The 27,595-nt window shown below is 35.6% G+C and overlaps 1 protein-coding gene across 1 annotated transcript; it reads right to left on the reverse strand.

Annotated features, from left to right (window-relative positions):
- Positions 1 to 4,994: 4,994 nt before the first annotated feature.
- On the reverse strand, positions 4,995 to 27,109 carry MYCT1 (MYC target 1). Its single transcript, XM_046004181.1, has 2 exons — positions 26,967 to 27,109; positions 4,995 to 6,261 (listed from the first exon to the last, which is right to left on the reverse strand). Exons 1-2 carry the CDS (start codon positions 27,016 to 27,018, stop codon positions 5,750 to 5,752), a joined length of 564 nt encoding a protein of 187 aa, XP_045860137.1. The 5' UTR covers positions 27,019 to 27,109; the 3' UTR covers positions 4,995 to 5,749.
- Between the last annotated feature and the right edge of the window lie 486 nt (positions 27,110 to 27,595).

Genomic DNA, 27,595 nt, shown 5'->3' on the forward strand with positions numbered 1-27,595 from the left:
GCAGAAGGAGAAGCAGGAGCCCCACTGAGCAGGAAGACCAATACAGGAATTTATCACAAGAGCCAGGGATCCTGACCTGAGCTGAAGGCAAACACTTAACCCACTGAGCCACCCGGATGCCTCTGGAGTTTTGTTTTCTATTTAGAATTTTTTATTTTCATTTTCACCCATGAATTTTCTAATTTTATCTCTTGTAAAGAGTTTTCCCATTGATCATATGAGTGCTTTATGTAAAGATCATTAACTCATTGTTATGCATTTTGTCAATATTGTCTCTCAATTTGCTCTCTATTTTTGAACAAACATGTGCCCTGGACACCTTCACTCTGGGATTCCCATCACCATTTGGTTATTTGGCTTCTGCTGCTTACTAGCTGCCAGCCCTAATTCCTCCTATTCTAATTGTAGCCAATAACACAATTTAAGTTCACCCTTTCCACTGCCTGCCTTTAGCTAAGCCAGGGCATACCTATACACCTGACTTTTTTTTAGTAAAAACCCTCTTTAATCATAGAGTCTCCGGCATTCTGAAATTCCCACAATTCATAAACAGATCCATCTCTGCAGCTAGATCTCAGTAGTCTCAAACTGAAGGCTGCGGGCAGCAGGGACTTTTGGCTGCTGTGATTCCAAGCATCTCTGGAGTTCTCTCTCCTCCTGGTCAATCACTTTGGAATGAGAATCTACATTTTTCCACAACATAGCTTGCAAGGGCCACCATGTATTCTAGTGAACTTAAATGGTTACTTTCTATTTTACCTAGACCATAAGACCATCAGAGATCCGTTTTTCCTGCCTGACTTTACCCCCTTGGAATCACTCTAAAGCTAAAAGACTCAAAGCCCTTTAATAACTCTAATGTCTGAACCATAAGAGTCAGAAATGGTAACAATATATCACCTGAAAGCTTGAACTGTTTACTTTCCAAATCAGGTTAGGCAAATGTCTTATGTCAGCCTACATCATCTCAGCACAGGGACACATCTAGGGTATATGAGGCTCTGGTTAATATTTTTTGTGGGGTCCTACCCTATTTTAAAAATTGATTTAGGTGCGCCTAGGTGGCTCAGTGGGTTAAAGCCTCTGCCTTCAGCTCAGGTCATGATCTCAGGGTCCTGGGATCAAGTCCCTCATCGGGCTCTCTGCTCAGCGGGGAGCCTGCTTCCCTTCCTCTCCATCTGCCTGCCTCTCTGCCTACTTGTGATCTCTGTCAAATGAATAAATAAAATCTTAAAAAACTTGATTTAAAATGATGGCAGGAGCTCCCCTCTACTTGCTAGAGAGAATGCCACCTCATTCATGAAGTGCTTAATAAATCCAATTAGAAAAATAGAAGAAGTGAAATGTTTTAAAAAATTCATGGCCACATGTGAGGTATAGTGATCTTCCTATAAATATTTTAAATGTGTGTAGAAATTGCACTTAAATAGTAGTTTATTGTCCCATCAGTGCCCATAGAAATTTTTCATTCTGAGTGAGTTACCCCAAATTAGCATGTTAGCACCATTCAGGTTATCTAGTTTGAGATTCTACTAAAGAAACATGCCCCATTCAGCAAAAGTGATCTGGTTGCCAGGCTGCCTCCTGGAACTGGCAACCAACCATAGGGACCCCTGAAGCCCCATAAATAAAAGCTGAGGAGCATGGAGCATGTTTCTTTTATGTACTTATATATTTTTATATAAATAGTTGAGGGGCTGCTGGGACATCTAGTCAACCCCACAACAGGTCAGAGGGTTAAAGAACTCTCCCAAAAAGAAGAAACGAGGACCAAGAGCCACATGGGTTCTAATGGAGGGCATCTTATCGAGGATAACATTGCTAGTAGGGGCCAGTCCTACGTGTGACTTAGAAAATTTCAAGAGGAGTAAGCCAAAGTTCAGGGTCTTCTAAGACACATGGTCCAGAGCAGTGATCTACCTGCCTGGGCCAAGGCAGGATTATCTCAGTAAAGACACACTAAGGGTCTATTTCTCCTTGAACTGGTTTAGAGGTTAATATCTTTCAAGTTTGGGAATCATAAAAATATATAAGTAACTTTAAGTAACAGGAGTTTATCAAAGGATGCTGCTGTGTTTTTGCCCCAGGTTTTTGCTATTCTAGTATCTCCTTCCCTTTTGAGGTGTTGCTGTTAGCAATTCTCCCACGCTCTCCCTTTATCCCAACCTTCTCAGCCCAAAGCAGGAAAGATCTAATTTGTTCAGTTACTCACCATCTGCTACAAGATGTTCTGGTTGAGTCACACGTGTCCAGAATGGCAAGACTGGTCTCCCTACAAGACCACTGCCACCTTTCTCAAAGGAAACTGTGTACCTAGTGGACACTCTGAGACTTCAGGATCTGTCCAGTGCAAGGTTTTAGATACATTTTACCAGACTGTCTTTTAAGAGTCTCATGCTCTACCGACTGAGCTAGCCCCAGACTGTCTTTTAAAAGAGTGTTCCAAATCTTCCATGCCATCAGAAATGTGTGAGACCGCTTCTCTCAGAATATCTGTCAACAGCGAGGAGATCCACTTTTATAAATGATGAGCTAAGATGGTAGACAAAAGGCTAGAATATCATTTAAATATACAAAAGCAATTTCTTAGTAGTAATATTGGATATTTCACCATATACTTGTTAATCAACTATATTTTCTTGATGAATAATCTCTTTGTTCCTTTACTCCTTTATCAATTTAGAACTGAATGTTTTCCATATCCATTTGTATGAGTTAATCATAACTTAAAGGTATTGACCATTTGTTTGCTATATGTAAGATGAGTCTATCTTCCTCCTCTTCTATTTCTTATCCTTCTTCTTTTCCTCCTCCTCCTCCTTCTCCTCTTCCTCCTTCTTGCTTTTAAACTTTGGATAAATTTATCTTTTGATGGACATAATTACAGAATTTTTCAGATAATCAAAGCTATTAATTTTTTTCTTTGTAATTCATTCCATCCCTTTTGCGCATAAAAAGTGTTCCTTTTCTGTTTCATGGATTTGCTAAACATTTAAAATTCCTCTCATTTTAATATTCTCTGTATTTAAAATGTTTATGTAGACTCATAGATACAGGGAGCATATTGGTGATTGCCAGAAGTAAGGGGATGGTGAAATGGGTGGTGGTCAAAAGATACAAACTTTCAGTTATAAAACCATAAGTTCTGGGGATGTAGTGTACAGCATGGTGACTATGGTTGAGAATACTGAATTTTATATTTGAAAATATACAATCTAAATTAATGTTTTCAACAAAAGCACACTCATCATCTATCTGCATTATTAACTAAAACATCTTATTCTGTTTATTTATGGTGTTACTTGTTTTTAGTTACACATTTTTATATAAAAGAAAATTTGTGTCTCAAGAGTAGATAAACAATGGTCTAGATTAAGCTAAAATACCAAAGTAAATATGAGATATTCACAGGTCACTCAATAGACTACGAATCAAAACTAACATCAGTTTAATTTTATTTCATAATCAATGAAACATTTCAAATTAAATAGATACAACTTGAAAAGTCTCTAGTTTTTGCTTTAATTTCACATTTCATAAATTGCACAATATTTATAAGATATTCATTTTGACTGTTCCATAACTGGGGGAGAGGGGTAGCAACAATTCTGCTAGATGGTTAAATTCACCAGAAGATTTTTACTCCCATTTTCCTAATTTGAGAGATAGAAAGCAATTTTTATTCCCGATATAAATTCTAGAAAAAAAACATACATTTGGCTTACTTCTCATATTAAACATTAAGGATGACATGCAAGCAAAAGATAGCCTTGTTACTAAGTTAATGCTCTCCTGAAATCTTACATGGCTATATGACAATTGCTGAACTTGTTAAAAACCAACTTACAACAAATTGGTTATCTTGTAAACTATTCTTTCTTTCTTTTCTTCCTTCTTTTTTGCCTTCTTCCTACCTTCCATTCTTCCTTCCTTCCTCTTTTTCCTTTCTTTCTTTCGTTCTTTATGTTACATTAGAGAGCATCAATCTATAGGCGTCATTAAGAATACTTGTCCTTGAGGAACAACGGAAAATATATGCTAAATACAAATATTAAAGAAAATGCTATACACAATCTCTCACTGCATAGAAATTATTACATTCTTGAGCCATATATAGACGCAATATCTGTAAGCACTGCATTACAGGAACCAAAATGAGAGTACATTTTTCTTCACTAGAAATCCCAATGTTCAGAGAAATAAACAAACAGCAAAATAAGCTAGCTAGTCACAATATCAGCTATGAACCACAGGCCTTTTGAATAATACTCCAGTGAATGCGTGTCCTTAAGTGAAAAGGGGTAGCCACAGGCATTTGCCACTGAAGCCCGCTGGTACCCATATTTGGAAATGTACCTTTCTTTATGAGGGTGGCTTTCTGTGGAAGCAGACTCGTTAAGTAACCGTCTGCACCAAGGACCATATGACATGGTGTAATCATTGTACAAAGACTGTTCATAGGATCTGAGGTTGAAATTCATAGGAAAGCACACAAGAGATGATGCCTGATGAGTCGATCCAGGAAGGAGAATTCTTCATGGCTATAACACGAATTTCATGACAGACTCCCTACGGACCATTACTTGTTTGCTTGTAAAGTTCCAGCAGAAAGTCCCTAGATAAAGTGCTTTCCCAATTGCTAGATTTAGATCTAAGAAATACAATTTATCCCTTAGGAAAAATGTAAGCTCAGTGTTGAAGTTTGTTTTTAGGTCAATGAATTGGATTTGCTGTTGTTTTCCTAACAACATAACTGCAACAGTGAAGAAAAGTTAACACCTTTCAGTAAACCCATGGATTTTGCCTCAGTGATGTAGGTAACAATTCTTAAGAAAGGCACAAAGAGTTGGGGGGGGGGGGAGGGGGATAAATGTCAAAACTGAAGTGTTCTGGGGTGCCTGAGTGGCTCAGCAGGTTAAGCCTCTGCCTTTAGCTCAGGTCATTATCTCAGGGTCCTGGCATCGAGCCCCACTCTGCTCGGCAGAGAGGCTGCTTCCCCCATTCCCCCGCCTGCCTCTCTGCCTACTTGTGATCTCTCTCTCTCTGTCAAATTAAAAAACAAAACAAACAAACAAAAAAACCAAAACGAACAAACAAAAACCTGAAGTGTTCTGAAACAGCCACAGAGATTCCCTACCTTTGCTTGGTCCCTACACCTCTCAAAAATGAATGCCATGAAGGAACTTTAAAATCTCTGTTTTGTCATTTTTATGCTCATATAATCCATTAAAAATCCAGGTTTGTCAGATGATTCGTGTCATTCTAAAGACAGTAAAATTAGAATTCCTTAGGATAGGTTTATTTTTTTAAAAAGTGACATAGTGATTTTTTTCCCCTTTATAGTCACATCGGACAGTGAATGAGGATTGTAAACCACGAATATCTGAAGTTTTAATTATTTTAGTCTAAAATATATATGTGTGTGTGTGTATACACACACATATATATGCTGTATCACAGCTGAGTCTTAGATAAGAATCGCTGCTTTAATAACCTTCACGTTGAGTACAAAATACATAAATAGATAACTAGTTGGAAAATATTACTATTTTGTGAATCACAAGGAAGGAAAACACGTATTCAAAGAAACTATGATTTACATTGTAACATCCAACTGATCCAACATTAAGTCAGCTTGGAAACTCATTAGCTGTTTGGGCCACGCCCTCAAAATTCCATTTAGCCTAGTTGTAATTTTGTGTCAGTAAAAGACAAGTAAAGGAAGAAACAAAAAACAAAAGCACGGTCCTCAGGAATCTGGGAATGCCTTTATAATGGACTCATAGGCAGGTGGAGGAGGTGTGGAAAAGCCCATTCGAAGACTGTGACTGGACCAGTGGAAATCAGGGCGGCCCAGACTGTGCGAAGTGCTGATGGCGGGAACCGTGCTGCGGCAGGGCAGAGTCATCAGCTGACTGTCCGTTTCCACTGGAAGTGGGGGACTTTGCAGAAAGGGATGGAAAGTGGAAGCCCGGAAGCTTGATTTTCTTGGAAAGGAATTTGCTTGTTCCAGGGACGCTTGTCGCTGGAAGGTGAGACTGGCCAGGCTGAGGTTACTCCGCCGTTCACAGCCACTGTGGCGGTAAAATCCAGTTCTGCTGAGGCCGTGGTGGTACGAAGACCTTGATCGCCGACTGGAGCTCCACTGGGAGATTGGGGCGCTGGCTCTTCTTCGAGACAAACAAACAAACAGAGCCCAGATAAATCCTGCGATGACGAGCACAATTGCAATGGACACTGTGAAGGACGTTATGACATCCTCTGAAATGAACAAGCCAAAAAAAAAAAAAAAAATCAAATAGGTAATTTAATTTGTAAATAGGCTTTCAATGCAAAACACAAGGCAAAACACAAATAGTAACTTTGGAACATGTCATGAATTGAAACATTCTGAATTAGGGAAATAAAAGACAGTACTAGATGATTATGAATATCAGCTGATATGATTTCTTTTTAAAGCAAAATGATATAAAATGACATGTTTAGCTGTAGCATTCCCGTTGCTTATGCTATTTTCTCACCTGAAGAAATAAATAATAAAAATAGTCTTTTCTTTAAAGGCTATCCTTTAGTTCATAAATTTTTATAAGGCTGCAAATACAGTCCAAAGATTATTTCCTTTTGAGTTACAGCGGTAACAATGCGCCAGAAATTGATAAAGGATTTTGTAGTCAAATTGGACTTTGCTTTTTCCTGTCTGCTTTCATCGACCCCAGTGATGTCTTCCACCTGTGGGCTTCATGATGTCTCACTTCCTGTCCTTCTGAGAAGGAAGTGATGAGCTAGAACCATCTGGTTGGCTGACTGATTTATGCTTGATTTCCTGAGCTCCTGGACTGTACCCTGTCTCTCTGACTCATTGATGACATGACCTACGCAGACCACCAGTTCCAGGTCATGCTGCTATCATGCCCTCATTGTGCTAACGAAATTTTTATCTCCTGAATCCATAGAATCTCTGCTATAATCAGTATCCTTCAATTCACAGAACTTGTACTTGTCCAGATTTCCTGTTCAGGGACAGGGGAGTTGTTTTCCCAAAATGGAAATTCTACCTTACTGCTTTTTGTGAACTGAAAGCATATGTTTGAGTAAAGCTTCATAGCAGAGCCCCTGCTCTGAATGTAAAGAAACTCTGGATGTTAGAAAACCCGTTCCGCCTTATCACTCCCTACATTTCCCTACCCTCCACTCCGTGATCTAACCCACCAGTCATGTTGACCTTCTCCCTATTCCAAAGCCTGCCTTTTTCTCTGAAGCTCTGTCCTTTTCCACCTATTTTTCATTCTGCCTAGACACGACTTTTAAATTTCTTTCTGAAAAACCTGTTCTTCAAGATTCATTTCAAGTACTGCTTTTTTGATAAAGACTCAAGTTTCTGTCTTCTGTCTTCTGGTTACTGTTAAGAGGGAAGCTGTCTTATCTAATTGCTGATCTAGGGATTCTGTACTGAGATGACCATGGGCTGGAAATTAGCTAAGCCGGGTTTTGAGAGTGTGAAAACAAGAGAAGGGATACAAGTGCTTCGAAGTTCCTCTCATCAGGAGGTAGAGTCTATTTCCCACCCCTCAAAGCTGGGCCAGCTTCACCCCTTGCTTTGGCCAGTAGGATGGGATGGACATGAAACTGCAAAATGAAGCCTAAGCTTCAAGGGGTCTTTCAGCTTCTGCCCTTGATGCTTTTGGAAGCCCTGTAACTGCCAGGCATCTGAACAAGCCCAGCCTACTGATGATGAGAGACACATTGGACCACTCTTGCCCTGGCCAAGACCCTGCTACATCCAAACACATGAAGGGGTCATCCTAGATAATTCCGTTGTTAGTTAACCAAAAAACTGACTGTGACCCGTGAGGGAAAACCAGCAGAAAACCCATTAAGCTGATCCCAGTCCAAACTCCTGACCCACAGAATTGTGAACTAAATAAATGATATTTTTAAGTTACTATGTTTTGGGGTACATGGTTACACAGAAAAAGCAAACCAATTCAGAGTTCTCAAGTCAGCTTTATCACTAACATATAGTGTGATTTTTAGGAAATTTGTTTGGACTCATTAGTTTTTAAATGAGAAAGTCAGATTTTATGAGTACCAAGGGGTTTTTTTTTTTCAGTTTATTGTTGTAATCTAGGGTAATATATAGAAAATCTGTAATACAGAAATAGCAAAACCAACTAATGTTAATAAATACATATCTTAGGGGAGGAAAAGTGAGCCATAATTTTACTTCATATAATTACAGTATAATGCAATTTATGAGGCCAAACAATCACACATAAGGAATATCATTGCTCCTTAATTTTAGTATATATTTGGTGTTCTTACACTTTATATTGTCACACTTATCTCCCGTGTCCAGACTATGTATGTTTTGTTCTACTTCCACAAATACTTATATCAAATTCCTCTGAAACAGTTGATTATATCAAATCTAAACAATAAATATATTACAATAGGGAGATGACTTCCTAATTGCAAGATGATTTAGAACAGCTCTGCTAAACCAAGTACTGTCCTTCCAAAATGTGTCTCATAAAAATAATATTGACTCAGCCTTCAAATGCAACCTCTTGCAACAGGCTTTATCTGGAAAGAGGAAATAAATAATAAATACAGTCAGAAACTTAAATCGGACTTATTGGTTATATAGTAACATTCAAATTTAACTTGTAACTATCAGTGCTCCAAATATTTGGAACCTAAAAAGGAAGTTGTAGGAATTTTGGATTGCCAAGACAATGTCAGCCATGTCAATCAGGATTTCCCAATATTTCTTCTGAAAACAAGATGCACAAACAGAACTGTACAAAACCCAGGCCTTCAGCATAATTAGGAGGCAAAGAACATCCAAATTTCAAGTTACCTAGAAAGGAAACTGATAAAACAGGTACCAGTACATTCTCCCCTATGCTGCTTTTTTTAAAATTTCTTTTATTTCTTTTCAGCGTAACAGTGTTCATTGTTTTTGCACCACACCCAGGGCTCCATGCAACACGTGCCCTCACTAATACCCACCACCTGGTTCCCCAACCTCCCACCCCCCGCCCCTTCTAGACCCTCAGGTTGTTTTTCAGAGTCCATAGTCTCTCATGGTTCACCTCCCCTTACAATTTCCCTCAACTCCCTTCTCCTCTCCATCTCCCCATGTCCTCCACGTTCTTTGTTATGCTCCACAAATAAGTGAAACCATATGATAATTGACTCTCTCTGTTTGACTTATTTCACTCAGCATAATCTCTTCCAGTCCCGTCCATGTTGCTACAAAAGTTGGGTATTCATCCTTTCTGATGGAGGCATAATACTCCATCGTGTATATGGACCACATCTTCCTTATCCATTCGTCCATCGAAGGGCATCTTTTTTTCCCCACAGTTTGGCGACCGTGGCCATTGCTGCTATAAATATTGGGGTAAAGATGGCCCTTCTTTTCACTACATCTGTATCTTTGGGGTAAATACCCAGTAGTGCAATTGCAGGGTCATAGGGAAGCTCTATTTTTAATTTCTTGAGGAATCTCCACACTGTTCTCCAAAGCGGCTGCACCAACTTGCATTCCCACCAACAGTGTAAGAGGGTTCCCCTTTCTCCACATCCTCTCCAACACATGTTGCTTCCCTATGCTTCTCCCTCAAGTCTTCACTGAGAGGAATGACAATTTCAGAAAAATTGTGAATATAATGAAAACATACTCTGTTCTCTGAAGGCAACAACTATAGTAAAGTGACTTATAGATGTACGCAGGAACGTGAGGAAGCAGGCTTGGAAAGTAATCTTTCCCTGAGGAAGAAGAGGATAAAGTGTGCAGTCAAAAGATTACATCATGTAGGATTCCATTTACAGGAAATGTCCAGAATGAGGAAAACTATGGAAAAAGCAGATTAGTGATTGCCTAGGGCAGGTGGGTGGGGTGGAAGGGAATGGGAGGGGTTGCTAATGGCCAGAGGTTTCTTTTTGATGGAAAGAATGTTCTCAAATTAGATGGGTGTGATGGTCACATAACTCTGTGACTATAAAAATACATTTAATCATACCCTTTAAATGGGTGATTTATATAAGATGCGAATTATGTCTCAATAAAAGTGAATTATGTCTCGATAAAAATAAATTATGTTTTTCTGTTAAAAACAGAAAAAGAAAAGGAGAGGTGCTTTTTGGAAACCACACAATGAAGAGAAGAGGCAATAATGAAGGGAAAATTTAGGATCGTTCAAGATTAAAAAAAAAAATTGGGAAAAAAGGACACATAATTCCTCCCCACCTCCATCCTTTAAAAATAAAGGTCCACCAATAAAAGCATACTCTGCTGCACTGAGGAAAGAAGGAACCCGAATGACTCCTGGGACTTTGACATGGGCAGGCGAGAGTGGATACTAGTATCATTCATCCAAACCGGGAAGAAATGTCAGGTTATGGAACAAGGCAAAGTTGGTATTGGAAGATGCTAAACTTGAAATGCCCTTGAGATACTCATTTGGAATTAGGGTTACATAAATATGGAGCTTAAAGAGAAGCAGAATTGGGACTCTCCGTGCTACAGTAGACTTGCTGCCATCCATGGAAAGCACTTTGGCTAAAAGTAAGAGTGCATTTATAGAAGTGAGTTGAGAATAGACTTCCAGGAAAATCATAGTTTAACAGGTGGCAGAAGTAAAAAAGGAAACAAAGAAGGACAAATTCGGGAGGTTTGAGGACACAAAAAAAATATGCTAGCACTGAATCAAAGAAGAGAATTTTAGGTCTACGTAATTACTGGCTACGTGCTCCCGAGACATTTATCTATTCGTTTGTTTAACATGTAAAGCACCCACTAGGTACCAAGTAATGCGAAGTTTATAGGCAAGTCTTAGCTTTGGTGCAGTTTTCTACATTCTATAAGACTTCCGTATAGTCCTATATAGACTTATATAGATTAATCTATAAGATAAGAAAAATGTCCTTGAAGCCTGAAGTGAGGGCGCTATGGGCCACAATGCCCAGAGCAGATTGAGGTCAGATGATGGAAAGTCATGAGTACCTCTTCAGAAAGTTCAGTCTCTCCACTCAGGCAAGACAAGCAAAAAAGAGGGTTAAATAAAGTGACCCATTAGGAAGGACAGAATATAGAGCTAGTAGCAATAAATGAGATAGACCCAGGTGAAGAGCAGGGTGGATAGTAAAATAAGTCTGGATATGCCTGCCATGGTTCAGATATGCAATAGTAGTAAAGACGTAGTCTGGGAAGTGACAGTAAGAATAGGAAAGGGAAAACTTGGTCATGAGAAACCCAAAGTCAAAAGAATCTAAAGTATTATTCCAAAGTATTATACCTTCTAACGCACTAGAAATAAGACATGGTCGGGGGGATACCTAAACTGAGGTATAGAGGATTTTGCTCCTTAGATCTCAATTATGATGTTATATTCTAGCAGTAACTTGATAATAAGGTTAAATCATAACATTTTAGGAAGGGTTAAGTATCTGCTCACTTTATGATATTTATATGCATTTACTACATTATGTAAGTTCATGAGAGAATAGATTTGCTCAAATTTTTATGTGTATTGTGATCATTAACATTAAATTTTCATTAAGATTTGGTCACTTGTAATGGCTACATAAATTCTATGCTTCACTTAAAAATGTTTTAATTGCTCTAGAAAATAAAAATCATGAACTACTCAAATATTTCATAGAACTAAGTCCTTCATCTTCTTTTCAAAGAGTCCAGGCAATTTATAAAATTTGGCATTTTGGTTTAAGAAAAGAAACTAATTTTACCTTACTTCGGTGAGTTTTTGGCAATCTTTGTTTCTGTGAGATATACTGCATATAATTTGAATAATTCCTTACTGTGTGTTTTTAAGTGATCAGTCATTCTCAGAAAAATTTATTTATAACTTATACCGCAGAGAAACCATGAGTGAATTATGATGAGAAACACTTGAATCAAAGAGTCTGAACAAAATCACTCAGAAATGTTATCTTCCTATTTAGAATAATGAATGAATGACAAACTCTGGTTGATCTAGATGTTGTACTTTTGAATAGGAAAATAAGGCATTAGGTAGAGACCTAGTAGGTAAACTTTAAGTTCCTTCTAAATTTGGACCAAATTTAAAACCCCAGAAAGTTTGAATCAAAGCTTTAGGAAAATTTTGGTATTTGGAAGAATAAAATCTATTTTAAAAAATGCAACCCTGTTTTTATTTCATTATTTTGTAAAACACTATAGTATGTTTGGAGCACTTGGGTGGCTCAGTGGGTTAGAACCTCTGCCCTCATCTCAGGTCATGATCTCAGGGTCCTGGGATCCAGCCCCACATTGGGCTCTCTGCTCAGCAGGGAGCCTGCTTCTTCCTCTCTCTCTGCCTGTCTCTCTACCTACTTGTGATCTCTGTCTGTCAAATAAATAAATAAATAATCTTAAGAAAAAATTTAAAAAACACTATAGTATGTTTCTAATTTAATTAATTTATAGGTCACAGGCACTATTTTTCATGTATTATATCACATAATTCCCACACAACCCCATAATGAAAATACTTTATTTCTTAAGTTCATTGTCAGAAAAAGTAATCTAAAATGAAAGTGAAGAATTTAAAATGCATTAAAAAATATCAATTTATACTAGGGTTTTTTTTAAAGATTTTTATTTATTTATTTATTTATTTGCGAGAGAGAGTGTGTGTGAGCAGGGGGAGGGACAGAGGGACAAGCAGGTCCCTGCTGAGAGGGGACCCCAACACAGGGCTTAATCCCAGGATCCTGAGATCATGACCTGAGCCAGAAGTCTGATGCTTAACTGATAGAGCTACTCAGGCACCCCAATTCAATACTAGATTTGATAACCGATTACAAACAGAAATACATGGGGAAATTGTGCTAAAGCAGTATTGTGCATTCTATACATATATCCTCCAGGATCAACAGCCTCTACTGGAGAATCTTAAATATAAACTTCAGATACAGAATTACAGATAAAGGTTTGCAGTAAAAACTCTTAGAAATGTCTTCACTCTGAATCCCAATTTTATTGATATTGAAATAGTGTCTAAGGTTTATATGGTAGAACTAAGTTAGTATATCTTAATAATTGAATACTGACAACTAGCACTGATCGGGGGACTATTATTGCTTTTACTTATGCATGACATAAAATGAGAAGACAAATACTCGTTTGCAAAGTATATGCCCCTGCTTTTAGGTATAAAGCAATGTAAACACTAGAGTCTGACTGAGGTTTCTAAATATCTCAGGATATAAGCAGACATGACATATGATATTAAAGAGATACATTCACTTCATTTCACCTAAATGGAGATAAAACTAGAATCTTGAAAGAGAAAATAGATTCAGTTATCCAGTAAAGAAGCATTTAAGGGTTCCAGGAGTTTCTATGCACGGTCTCAGTGTTTGTACCCTTTGAGATTCTCTATCACTGTCTCTCCTAACAAATAAAATGTTCCTAATGGTTTCTCTTTATTGAAAAATAGCATAAGGCTCTGTTCCAAGAAAAAAAAATAGAAACTTTTAAAATGTAGAATCAAAGTAAAATAATGTCTTCTCTATTAAATTGAGAAAATTAGCAAAGGCAACCAAAAGACATGGAGTAAGAAATAGATTTCTGTGCCAGATGATTGTTTGATTTCCAAAACACATTATTCTGACATAAGAAAACAAGAGTAACATTTAAACTCCAGTAGACCAGTGGTTAAAGAATATGTTCAACCATCAAAATCTTCTTAAGTGAAAAATTTCAGTTTTGTGGATAAAAAGATTATTTTGGGGACACCAGAACTAGAACAGTATTTCTAGGAGAGCAATTTGACAAGAAATCTACTTTAAATGATGATTATTTACGGCTTCATAATATTTATATATAGTATTATAAAATTTATGATAATATTAAATATAATATTTAACATGATAGAGCTATCATTTGTACCATCATATAGAGTATCACTAAATATATTTACCATAATATTAAATATAGTATTTAACATGGTAGAGCTATATTATCTATAACATTTGAGATATTAAAATATTAAATATAAGAAAACAATCTGAATTTGGGGAAATGGTAGGCAGGATAGGTAATAATGACTCAAAATACCATATTACTACTGTAAGTAGACTATCTAGGGTTATACAGATATCTGAAAAAGATTAAATAATAAATTTCAAATATACATGACAATCATGAGAACACTATATATACCTTAACCGTAAATGAGTTACATTTTCAGTGAATATAAAATAAGATGAAACTTACAGAACTTATAAAAATAACATTTAAAAAAACATACTTCTTTTGATATGGATTTGCTTAATTTTCATCATTCAGTTGAGTGCATGTACCATGAAAATGACTTCCTAAAACATAAAGCCAGTCAAATATCTGTTTAGAAATTATCGTATTTGGGGCGCCGGGTGGCTCAGTGGGTTAAAGCCTCTGCCTTCGGCTCAGGTCATGATCCCAGGGTCCTGGAATCGAGCCCCGCATTGAGCCCCGCATTGGGTTTTCTGCGCCACGGGGAGCCTGCTTCCTCCTCTCTCTCTCTCTCTGCCTGCTTGTGATCGCTGTCTGTCAAATAAATAAATAAATAAAATCTTAAAAAAAAAAAAAGAAAGAAATTATCATACTAATTCTTATGCCATTGCCCTATTTGTAGAATTTTTTTAATAGTTATGAATGTTAATAATGACATGAGTCTCTAAGACTGGCTGAACTATTGGTAAAAAGCTTATCTTGTTAAGCTCCTTTAAATATCAAAACTTCAAAACAAGTGTAGAAATGCAGAAAAGCAATCAGAAAGAAATGCCAAGTCATTTTTTAAATTTTTTTATTAAGTTTAATTAACATACAGTGTTATATTAGTTTCAGATATACAGTATAATGATTGAACAATTCTATACATTTCTCAGTCCTCATCAAGGTAAGTGTCTTCTTAATACTCTTTATCTATTCAAACCTTAATTTTGGTATAGCCTGTTTCAGAAAGGTCTTCCGTAGGAATTTTTTAAAATTTAACTGGAGTTAATAATTTTTCTGAATCAAACTAGAATCCAGAAAATATATAATGAAAACAGAATCTATTGACCCTACAGCTTTAAATTTTCATATATATAATTCCATTCTGGCAGATTTTTGGTAATAAATTTTGGAAGCCTTTTTTAAAAAATGTACTATTGAAAAAATGTACCTGAAATATACAATGGCTCAGATATTTTTCTTAAAGCACAGTTTACCTTCTTATTTATCAATAATCTTAGGAGAGGAAAAGTGAGCCATATTTTTACTTCATATAATTACAATGTAATGCAATTTACAAGACCAAACAATTATGTTTAAAAATGCAGGTCTTCCTTTGAAGGCAAAAGGAACAAATTTTAACATCAGTAAGGTAAGTCATATAAATTAGGTATCCTTATCCTGATTTGTAACGTGTGTCTATACAAATAACAAAGGGCTGGTACATAAATCCTCAATGAATAATAACTCTTTCTACTAATAGTTGTATAACTTACTCCAGTCATTTGACCCTTCCTGACCTAATAATAATGGCCACTATAGCGTCTTTCAATTCCAAGATTCTAATATTGAATCTGGCTTTCAGGACATCAAATCAATTCTTCAGAGGCTGTTCATAGTATTAAAGTTTAGTAGAGGCCACCATCTAGTGGTCTTTTATTGAACTGTTCCAATATCTGAAAAGTGATTTTATCAATGTCAACAGAATGGAACATTGATCAACTCATAAAACCTTTTGCAATTGTAAGAATTAGAAGCTCTGTTAATACTAAAGCAAGCTCTCCTGTTCTTGGTACTGTGGAGTAATAGAAGGATGGTTCCTGCAATAATAAGAATTTTACAAAAATATTTTTAAAGAGAATAACAATTTGACAATAATATTTTAGAGAATAACATGATAGAAAACTCAACTAATTATAATAAAGTAAACAAAGACTAAGTATTTTCTACGTGTAGCTTATCTGCCAGTAAATCCCATTTGGTTTTTTCCTACAATATATCCAATATTCGACTCCTCTTATCTACTCTGTTATCTCCCTAGTTCAAGTGCCCACCACCTCTGAGCTGAAATATTCAGACCTTCTATCTGGTCTTCCTGCTTTTATCATCGCCTTCAGCCCCCAGCAACACTCTATTCTTAATACAGTAGCCAGACTGAATCTTTGAAAATGTAAGTCAAATCACATCAGTTTTTTTCTCCACTTCTCCCAGGGCAAAAGCAAACTTCCAAAAATGTTCTTTAAGTTCCAATTGGACCTTTTCTCAATTATCTGTGCTCATTTTTTTATTCTTCCTCTGTCTTCGCTCCATCCACACCATTCCTTAAACAACTGGATGTGCTCCTGACCTAAGGCTTTGACCGGTTGTAATCTATTCCTGAAATTCCCCGGCTATCTCCATGGCTAACTTCAAGTTTTCACTCTGAAGTGGCTTTCTTATTTAGGCCTACCCTGATCACCCTATTTAAAATTTCATCTTGTCCCACCTCTGATGCCTAACCTGCACTCTTGGTTTTCTTTTTCCTTCAAGATTAATAGAAACTAGACTCATATACTCTTTTTTAGAAGTCAATAAGATAAGTAAGTGTCATGGGCTATAAAAGTGTCATTACAGATGAAAGATAACATAACTTACATCTAGAATGATTAGAAAAAGCTTGATGAAAGAAATGAGATTTGAGTTGTCTTTTATGCATGACTGTGGGTCAAATAAACAAAAGCCTGGGAGATTTGTAAGTGCTTTGACTAAGGGCATAGAGCATAAACCATATTTGGAATATAATTAGTCAACACTGTAAGTGGCCGGTTAGCTCAGTTGGTTAGAGCGTGGTGCTGATAATTAGTCAACACTGTTACCAGAGTACAAAATAAATTCAAAAGGAAGACTGTAGCATACCTTTTTTTATATATGATTAATTAGCCTATAGAAAAACACCGAGAATAATTCAAAGATAAATATTAAAAATATATTTTTAAATCTGTTTGAAGCCATCAGAAACCTGCCAAAAATGCTGACTCAAAAGAACAAATTCCAGAAGAAAAAAAAAAATCTTATGTGACAATAATCTATAAAGAGAGGCAAAAAATCTGAGTAGAATTCTATGCAATTTAAGTAGATTTGGAAAACAAAAATTGGAGTTAAGAACTGCCAAGGAAGATGGACTCTGGGAACATTCCAGACACTGAATAGGGCCCCTGAAAAGCTACTCCCTAAGAGTGATAGCAAATAAGAGAAAGAGCAGACCTCACCAACGTAGAAATGCAAGTATATATCAGATAAGATTAGAATAAAATGAAATGACCCCCAACTAACTCCAGAAGAAAAATTAATTCCTTCTAGAAAAAGATAGTCTTATTCAGGGCCTTAAATTGTTTCCACAATGCCCAACACAATATTGAGCATAAATAACAAATTACAAGCATTCCAAGAGACAAGATCAAATGAGCAAAAACTAAGAGAACAAATAACTATAAATTATCAAGATATTACAGTTATCAGACACAAATATTAAGATAACTGTGAGTTAATATGTTAAAGAAAATATATAACAAGTTGAAAAATTTCAACAAATAATGGGAACTTATAAAAAAATAATCAAATAAAAATATCTGATGAAAGTCAGAAGATATTTTAACTGAATTATATTAAAAATATGAAATATCAAAACATGTGAAATACACCAAAAGCTATGTGTAGAGGAAAATGTGTAGCTTTAGAGGCATACGCTTAAAAAGAAGAAACACTGAAAAATCAATGATATAAGCTTCTATATCAAGAAGCTAACAAAAAACAGCTAAATCAAACACAAGTAAAATGGAATACAGTAAATAATTAAAAGAAAGCATAATGTAATGACATAGAACAAAGAAAAAGGAGACAAAGAGGCAGAATTATCAAAACTAAATGTGGTTTCCATGAAAAAGAAAAATCTAATAAAAAATTGATTAACTACTGGTAGGAATGATCAAGATAGGAAGCTGGGAGAAGGAGGGAGGAAGAGTGAATTACCAATATCAGAAATTAAGAAGATGGTATTAGAGAAGATTATGTAGGCAGTGAAAACACATGAAGAGAGGATTCCAAGTTAGCTTTTTATGGACTGACTTTTCCAGGTACAAGGACTAGGCACTGGAAACAACAATGCCTTCCTCCCTCTCAAAAAATCCTACCTAAAGGCAATGAATAAATGACCAAATGTAAGCATCTTATAGAGAGAAGTTGACACTTGGAAGACAAGAAAACCAAGCAGTAGGCGAATTTCCCAGTTTTCAAAACTTCTAACCTAAGGACAGTTTCCAGTCCTAATTATGTCAGCAGGTAAAATACCAATTGAAAACCTACAGTATTTCCAGTTTGGAGAAACAGAAGACAGAGATTGTGACAACCAGAGCTGCTTAAATACGTGAAAAATCTTACAAAAGAGAATGCCAAGCAGAGGATCTCAAAAGTTTATTGATAAACATTTCCCATATCTACAACTGACTCCAGAACCACATCGCATGTTTTAAATAGCACAGCTAGAGAAAATAAAAAAATTAACTGTCCTAAACTAATACCTGAATGGCCTTCTAAGAGACAGGCTTTATAGTTTTTTGTAGTTTGAGTTCTCAACAAAGTTATTTGCCTGCGAGAACAAACTGGGAGGAAAAAAAAAAAACTCTTCAAGGTAATACAGCAGAATCCAAAGGCCCATTCAAAATGCCCATGATACAGTATAAAAGTACTTAACCTATGGGGAAACAAGAAAATGAATGAAAAGTGGGAAACCATTAGCAGAAAATACAAACTCTAAAAAAGAACCAATTGGAGGTATTTGGGTGGCTCGGTTGGTTAGGTGTCTGCCTTTGGCTTGGGTCACGATCCCAGGGTTCTGGTATGGAGACCCTCATCAGGCTCCCTCTGCAATAGGGAGCCTGTTTCTCCCTCTCTATCTGCCTGCTGCTCCCCTTGCTTGGCGCTCTCTCTCTCTCTCTCTCTCTCTCTGAAATCAATAATAAAATCTTAAAAAAAAAAAAAAAAGAACCAAATGGAACTAAGAATATCAAAACTAAAAAAATTCACTCAGTGAATCTAACATTGAATTTAAGATGACAGTGAGAAGAGGAGTGCCTGGGTGGCTCAGTCAATCAAACGTCCAGCTCTTGATTTCAGCTTGGATCATGTTCTCGGGATCATGACATAGAACCCCAATCTCAGCAGGGAATATGCTTGAGATTCTCTCTCTCCCTCTCCTTCTGTCCCTCCCTCAATCACATGTGCATGCATGCTTGCGCCCACTCTTTCTCTCTCTCAAAATAAATAAATAACATCTTTAAAAAAAGATAACAGTGAAATGAGTCAGTAAACTTAAAGATAAAATAATAAAGATTATACAATTTGAAAAATAGAGAAAAAATAATTGGTGGGGGGAACAACCTGGAAGAATTATGAAACAATATAAAAATAGTTAATATATGTGTAATTATAGTACCAAAAGCAAAGAAAAGAGAGAATGAAGGTAAAAACTATTTGAAGAAATAAGGCTGAAGTTTTTCAAAATTAGTGAAAGAAATTAATTTACAGATTGAAGAGCCTCAGAATTACCAAGCAGGGAAAAAAAAAAAATATATATATATATATGCATATATATATATATAGAGAGAGAGAGAGAAAGAGAACCATGCATAGGCATGTCATAATCAAATAGCCGAAGATCAAAGATAAACTGAATGCAGCCAAATTAAAAATAACAATGTAGTAATGAAATATTACACTCATAAAATCTAATTATTGGACTAACTACTAATCTCCAGTAAGAAACAATCATATTTCAAAATAATTAAAAACTAATCGACCCAGAATTTTGTATTATGGAAATTATCCTTTAAGAATACGGGTGAAATAAAGAATCTTTCAGGTGTAGGGGAAAATTCATCCTTAGCAGCTCTACATTAAAAGTTTTGTTCAAGGAAATCTTTAGCTTGAAGGGAAATAATATCAGATTAAAGACTTAGATCTTCAAGAAGAAATAAAGAACATCAGAAACAGTATCAGTGTAAATAGAAACAAGACTATTTTCTTTAAAATAAACACACACACACAAAAACAAACAGTAGATAGGTGATATCTAGGTAGATAGATTAGACTTGAAAAATTTTAAATGTGTTCAGCAAAAGACACATAAGAAAATAAATAAGCAAGGCATAGACAGGTAGAAAACATTTAAAAATATATATCTGACAACTGACTCATAACCAGAATACGTAAAAGACTTTCACAGTCAGTAATTAAAAAAAAAACAACAGCAAAAAAACAAAGAAAAGGTAAAGAAAGTAAAAATGGGCCAAAGAAATGAACAGACACTTCTTTAAAATAGATATTCAAAGACGAATAAGCACAAGAGAAGATGTTAAATGTCAAGAATCAACATTTTTTTTTTCTGTGAAGACCCAAGTAGCAAATATTTTAGGCTTTTCAGGTCATACATTATTGAAACTACTCAACTCTGTTGTAGCACAAAACAGCATAAACACATAAACAGATGTTCCAATAAAACTTTATTTATAAAATCAGGCCATACATCATATTTGCCTGTAAGTCACACCTTGCCAACCCCTGCTCATCATCATTAGCCATCAGGGAAATACAAACTGAAACCACAGTAAGGTAAAACTAAATACTGACCAGAAAAGCTAAAACCTAAAGGATTAAGAATAAAGAAGAGCTATTGGAAAAGATATGAAGCAACTGGAATCCTCATTCATTGTTGTAAAAAGTAAATTGCATAACCACTTTGGAAAAAGGCTTGACAATTTCTTGTAAAATCAAACATACAGCAATGCTATGACCAGCATTTCCACTTACAGGAAGTTATCTAGAATAATGAAAACACATATCAACAAGCGACTCTTACAGGATTATCTCTGTTACAGCTTTATTCTTAGTCGCCACAAGAGTAAATACTGTATGATTTCATTTATATGAAGTTCTAGAACAGGCAAAGCTAATCCGTTCTAGAAAAAAATCAAAATAATGGTTTCCTCTGGAGATGGTATAGACAGGACTTGACCAGGATGTGAAATTAGGGAACTTTTGAGGTTGGTAATAATATTTACTATGATTGGGGTTTGAGTTACTCAGGTGTGTACCTGTTTGTCAAAATTCAGCAAATGTTCATTTATGATCTGTGCACTTCATTATTTATTTTACACATTTCATTGTAGGTAAATTTGACCTTAAAAAAAAGTCTTGAATTCTGATTAATGATACACGTTCTGCTGTAATTAAGAGGAAATATATGGATATCTCCAATCTGCTTTGAAATATAAACTAATAGATTGGTAAATAAAAAAAGTATTGTAAAAATGCCAATGATAGAAACTACATGGTAGACTTATGGGTATTCACTGTAAAAATCCCTTACATGTTTCTGTATATTTTAACATTTTTATAATGAAATATTGGAAAAACATGTAAGAGAATATCCTGAACAACTTTAAGGCAATATATTTGGAAATTTAAGTGGGAAAATTTTTAGAAAATACAAATTTCCATACCTAATAGAAGAATCAATAGAAAATCTGGGTAGTCCACTATTGTTAAAGACAGTGACTCCATCATTTAAAATTTTCCTATTAAAAATGCTATGGATAATCACAATGGTGACTTTTCTAAAGCATTTAAACAAAAAACAATGCCAATCTTGCACAACCTATTCCAGATAATAGAAATATAAGAAACACTTCTAACTTTTTTTTTGAGACCTGCATAACACTGATACCAAAATGTAACAAAGCTACCACAAGAAAAGACTATTACAGACAAATTTCTCTCATGAATGTAGATGCAGGAACTCCAAGGTCAGTGTCCTGTTAAAGGGTGCAGGCTTCTAGGCTCATACTTACTGAATCATTATCTCTGGGCATGAAGCCCAGTGAGAGATGCATTTTCAAGTTTTTCTACATAACTCAGAGGCACCAGTTTTATAGAGAAGCATTTATAAACACTTGTTTTTCAAGCTTTCTAGGTAACTGAGTTAAGGGAAATAATTGGTAGGCTGTTAATATGCAATGATGCATACACGTCCAAGAGTTTTAAAAACACAAATTAAAGGCATACATATGAAATATAATAGTATTTGTTTGCTAATTAGGAGGAAGGAATATAGAGGACATCATTGGGGTGTGTATGTCCAGTTCATAAGCTCACTCTGTCCTCAGTTTCTCTGGAAACATCCTGCTCCCATCTGTTGGGGGTAGACTCTTAAAAGCCAGATTTTTATAGGCTAAGGAATAGAATTTTCAGCTACTAACCAAGGTTTTCCTCCCCCTTGACACTTGATTCCCCAAGAAATCAATTCACAACATTTCATCCCTTTGATTACCTTGGAGAGGATTAGTACTGTTAGCAAGCATACATAGAAAAAGAGAAAAACTAATGCTTAGAATTTCTAACTGGATTATTAAATATATAGACTAGAGGAAAGCAAATAGGTAAAAACCTTGAAAACCAGATGTTTTACTGTAATTCACTAGATATTTTGAGAGAGATTAAGAGTGTTTTGTTTTGTTGGTTGGTTGGAGCTTGAAAATGCTTAGTCTAAAGGACTAAAAAATATATCTTTTTACCACAAAATACAGTATTGGGAAAAATGAACCACAGTCTACGAGTCATGTCTTTGTCAGTACGGGCTGCCATACAAAATACCATAGTCTACTAGCTCAAGCAACAGACACTTGTTTCTCATAGTCCTGGAGACTTGGAAGTCCAAGATCAAGGTGCCAGCATGGTCTGGAAGCTGGTGAGAGCTTCCTAGCTTGCAGCTGACCCTCTTCTCACTGTGTCCTCACTTACGTTTTCCTCAGTGAACACTCGCAGAGATCGGGAGAGAGAGCAATCTCTCTTCCTTTTTTTCCTCAGGCCACTAAACGTATCAGGCAGCCCCCATGCTCATGACCTAATCTAAACCTAATTACCTCCCATCTCCAAATACCATCTGTTGCACCGGCAGGACTTCAAGGTATGGATTTGAAGGGGAATGACACAAACATTCGGTGCATAACAAGTCAATTATCAGAAGCAGTGCAAAAACTTCTGGAGAGACAAGGAGAAGGGCTATAAAGTATGTGACTAGGAAGGGTTTTGGAGAAGCCATCATCACTCTGTCTCTGCCTGTGAAGAGTTACAGATTGATTTAGAGAATCCCAGAGAAGCTGGTATCCATTCTTAGCTTTCTGGGGTCCAAATGGAGAAGATGACAGGCTCCTCTGAGAAACCCTGGGTATCTGATGGGCAAAGTAGAAGTGGGGATGGTGAACATCGGTACATCTGAGTCTAGGGCGCCTGATAGACAGCCCAACCTCAAGAGCATTTTACAACTTGAGGATTATGGGAGAGCATTCAATATTGTTCTGTACCATTGAGACAGATGGAAAATTACCTGAATGAAAGGCAGTAGACCAGAGGGGACATAAAGAAAGGAAAAACCATTCCATTAACAAATGTTGCATGGACCACATGAGCCAGATTTTTATGGTAAGAGCCCTCAGCAGTGGAGACAAGGAGGGGAAGGGGAATGTCCTAAGAACAGATGAGAACTATGCATCAGCAGATGTCAGCAAAGACCAGAACTTGATCAAGAATCAGAGGCCCTCTTCTTCCGATAATCCTCCTTATATATAACCCCCATCCCCACCCTATGCCCTTTCCAACCTTAGAGAAAAAGCCTAAGGAAAAGGAAAACAGGGAGATCTGAAGTCACAAAATTTAAAATTATTTTGTTAAACCAGGTTAAACTTTTACACTGACATTCAAAACTTTACACAAATCTGCCTCAAGTCATCACCACCAGGAACATGGTGTGTTTTTGCTTCTGCATATTGGCTGATAATATTTCTTCCAAAATCCCTGAAATTGTCCAACTATGCCTTACTTGTATCACTAACACCTAACCCACTGACAAATATATAGTGGGTGGCCAGTCAGTGCTTCTGAGTAAACTAATGAACTGGATCCGTAGATAAGTGAATGAGTTAGTAAGTTAATGTAGGGAACATGAATGACTAAAATGCCCTTCCAAGGATGATCTCTCTCTTTCAACCTTATCTGACTTATAGGAACAGGTAAAGTCTCATTTTTTCTTCTAAGAAAGATGTTGGGACCATCTCGGCCATTTTTTTAAAAACTCATAACAACTGTTGCCATTTTTGCATATATTGTCTTGTGTTACTCCATAATAAAATAGGCATATATTTGTATACAGATGGAGATAGAACCTCTAAGAGTGTGATATTCTTGAAGACAGACATAGTTTTGGTACGGATTAAACTAGGTTAAAGAAGGCAAGCCCCTGAACCAATAATTCCCCCAATTTTTCACAGTGCAAGCCAAGAGAAAAAAAAAAAAAAAAAACGCATGGTGAGGCAGGAAATTCAACCAAAACTATGTTTTCTTTAGGACTTTAAGTATCAAAGATAACCAAGGTTAAGGATACATGTGTATCCTTATTATCCTGTTTCATGAAGGCAAGATGCAGTAAACTTTTATAGGTTTTGGTTCCTGCTACTTCAGTGGCGAATGTTTATAGAGAAGGGAAATGCATTACAGAAAGCAAAAGTGGGAAACACATGGTGGTCTTCAGCTGGGTGGTCAGTCTCAAACCATTTTTTTGCTCCCTCTTGCACTGATTACTCTGATGCTTGCACACCGTTAAGTAAGTTTTAGTGGGTGATTACCATGAAAATGCAAGCTATTATTGTTGGTAATAACCTGGTATCATTATCTTATTTTTCAGCATTTATTAAAGTAAACAAACAAACAAAAATCTTATCTGGAAAACTTTTTATACATCTTAAGTGTGTTAAGTTAGAGAAATTTATATGGTTCAATGCACAAGTTTTATTTTTCTCAACTATTCTATCTTTTTTCTCTAAATTTGAAATGTCAAGCAGACAATGACTTGGGGTGCAATAGACAGCACATTGTACTCTATAAGGTTTTCAAAACAATGTATTTGTGGAGTCAATGATCACAACAGATATCTATTTAGATACAAAAAATAAAAATATGAAAGGTCAGCATTTATAGCTTAGGAAATTTTTACATGTGGTATGTTTACATTTAGATTTTTACGTTTTACACTTAATATTTTTTACCCCAGAAGAAATAATTAAATCTTCCATTTTTTCCCCTAAATCATCCCCAATATGTATACATATTTGTACTGGTTTTGTTAATGCTTATCAATGTAACATTCCCCTTCCTGGTTTTCAGTATTTCCATCTATTTTCCATTGTATTCACTTACTAAGCCAAAGAAACACTAACAACTGTCTTTGGAACAATGAGTTTTAATTCCTTCTCCAGCACAAATTTTTATATTTAAAAAGAACCCGTTTTTTAGGATTGGCAAATAAACTTCAATTAAACATTCTCTGATTAACTCAGGTTCATTTTGTAATTATTACCCATGTTTCAGTCAGTGGTTAATAATTCCTTTTACTCAAGTAAACTTGAAATTTAACTTCAAATGGTCTGGAAAAACCATATCTGGCTTTTACAGATTAATTTTTACAGTAAGAACTACTTTACTTCTGACTAATTTATACAGTAAAATTTGTAATGATGAAATTAGTGTAAACACACTCTAGCTATGTTCAGTGTGTGTCTGATACATTCACTTTCTCTACAAATGAAGACATATATAAGGAAGATATATATATATATATATAACATATATATAAGGAAGGACTTCCATAATTCTAAGGCGTATTGTGTATTGGTGTCTACCTGGAATTACTTATCACCAAAGCTATTCTTTACAATGTGCAAACATCACTTACTTTCTTCTTTTTTTTTTTAATAATTAGATTAGGATATTCAGTAATATCCCTCCTTTCCAGGCCTGAAGCAAACACAAAGAGTTGATGGTTAAAAAAAAAAAATGAATTCATTCCCTTCATGCACAATTTATACGATGGCGGACAGCTAGGTGAAGTTGTTAGGGACAGTCAACACTGCTGTTCACTTTCACTGATAGTTTCCAAAGCTTCCTCACAAATCACAAAAGAAAGTATGAAATAGTTCTCTGAGGGAACTAAAAACTTGTTCGGGACTAATAAATAGAACTATTGATCTCTTCAGAAACTCCACTGTCTCCTTTAAAAAAATTTTTTTTCTGAATTTAACTGAAATTGCTCCCTTTATTTTTAAAATTTCCCTGAATCCAAGAATAGTTGCCAATTTTGCATCTCAGCCTTTCTCCCCTAGCCCTTCCCTTCTCCAGCCTTGAAAAACTAGTTATTTCAACCTCAGCTTTACCTTGCTGTTGATGCCTAACTAACTAGTGTCCGAACTCAGCCAAAAAATACTTTTATATTGCTTCTTTTCCCCCCATGATAGCTTTCCTTTTACTATTATATGTGATGTTGTTTCCAGTGAACTTTTTGTACTAAACTTTTTTCTTCCTCTAAATTTATAAGATTCCTTATTTCAACTGTGTCATCACACTCCTGAAGTATAGATTTTGCTATTTTGATTCACTTTGGAAATTAAAGAGTATAACATTGACAGTGTATGCTAAAGTAACCTCTATTCTTGATTTCATTAATATAATATATATATAATTTATAACCTTAAGACAAATAAAACTTAATTTTCCAACAAAACCCACATTATCATATTCTAAACAACAATTACTTCCATCTTTTATTTTTTCTCATTTTTATTCTCAGTATTTCCTAATTATATTTTTAACACCAGCCAAAATCTGTACTTGTTGCCCAGATTCTTCTTGAGTGTCTTCATAACCCACTTTAAAGATATTTTACATGAATATACTTATTATAATAAACCTATGAAAACTTAAATAACAGTTTACAGTAAACAAAATGTCTCAGAGATTTTCAATGTTTTAATAAATTATGCAGTATATTTTCTGCATCCTAATTTTAAATTAAAAACAGTTAAAGAAAATATCTTACCCCAAAAGTTTTCTGGCCAGGGACTCCCTAAACTTGTTGTGTTATTAGCCATAATATCCACAAGAAATAGAGGAGACAGAAGAAAAAAAGAAAGAAAGAAAAGCCAATATGTCCAAAAGAAGCACTTTGATTCTATGTCTTTGTGGTTCAGCAAGAGAAAAATAATTTTCACACAACCCCTCATATACTTGTGTTTGCATAAAAGGAAACAAGTGTATCGTGTTTCCTGCTTTTATACTCAAATTAGCAACTGTTTTTCTTATCTTGGAATTCCACATGGTTCCTGAGACACGAAACAATTTCCTTCTCGTCATTTCCTCAGCTAAATTACTGAGTTTCTTCCTCTGGGCCACCTCCAAACTGCCTTTGGGGTAAGAGGCTCCTTTTATTGTTCCTTTTCTAACTCCTACTGACATACATAGGAAGATTCCAAACTCTTAGTAGCAGCACTCTGGGCTAAATTTATATAGGATAGAGAAAGAGACCACTTCCAACACTTGACAAGTAGATTTGTACAGTAAGTTGAGAAGGGTGGGGTGGGAAATTCTGGAAATCCATATTCTATTCAAGTGTAATTAATTAATTTTACCTAATTATAAATCTCAGTTATTTATTAAAATTCTTAACAT

This window comes from Meles meles, chromosome 5, assembly GCF_922984935.1.
Source record: "Meles meles chromosome 5, mMelMel3.1 paternal haplotype, whole genome shotgun sequence".
Lineage (NCBI taxonomy): Eukaryota > Metazoa > Chordata > Mammalia > Carnivora > Mustelidae > Meles > Meles meles.

Bases quoted from the DNA above. Each gene is read 5' to 3' on its own strand.
- MYCT1 (XM_046004181.1), bottom strand. From the start codon at position 27,018: ATGGCTAATAACACAACAAGTTTAGGGAGTCCCTGGCCAGAAAACTTT. The intron at 6,262-26,966 runs GTAAGATATTTT...TGTTCATTTCAG, and splicing joins CTGGCCAGAAAACTTTTGGG to AGGATGTCATAACGTCCTTC.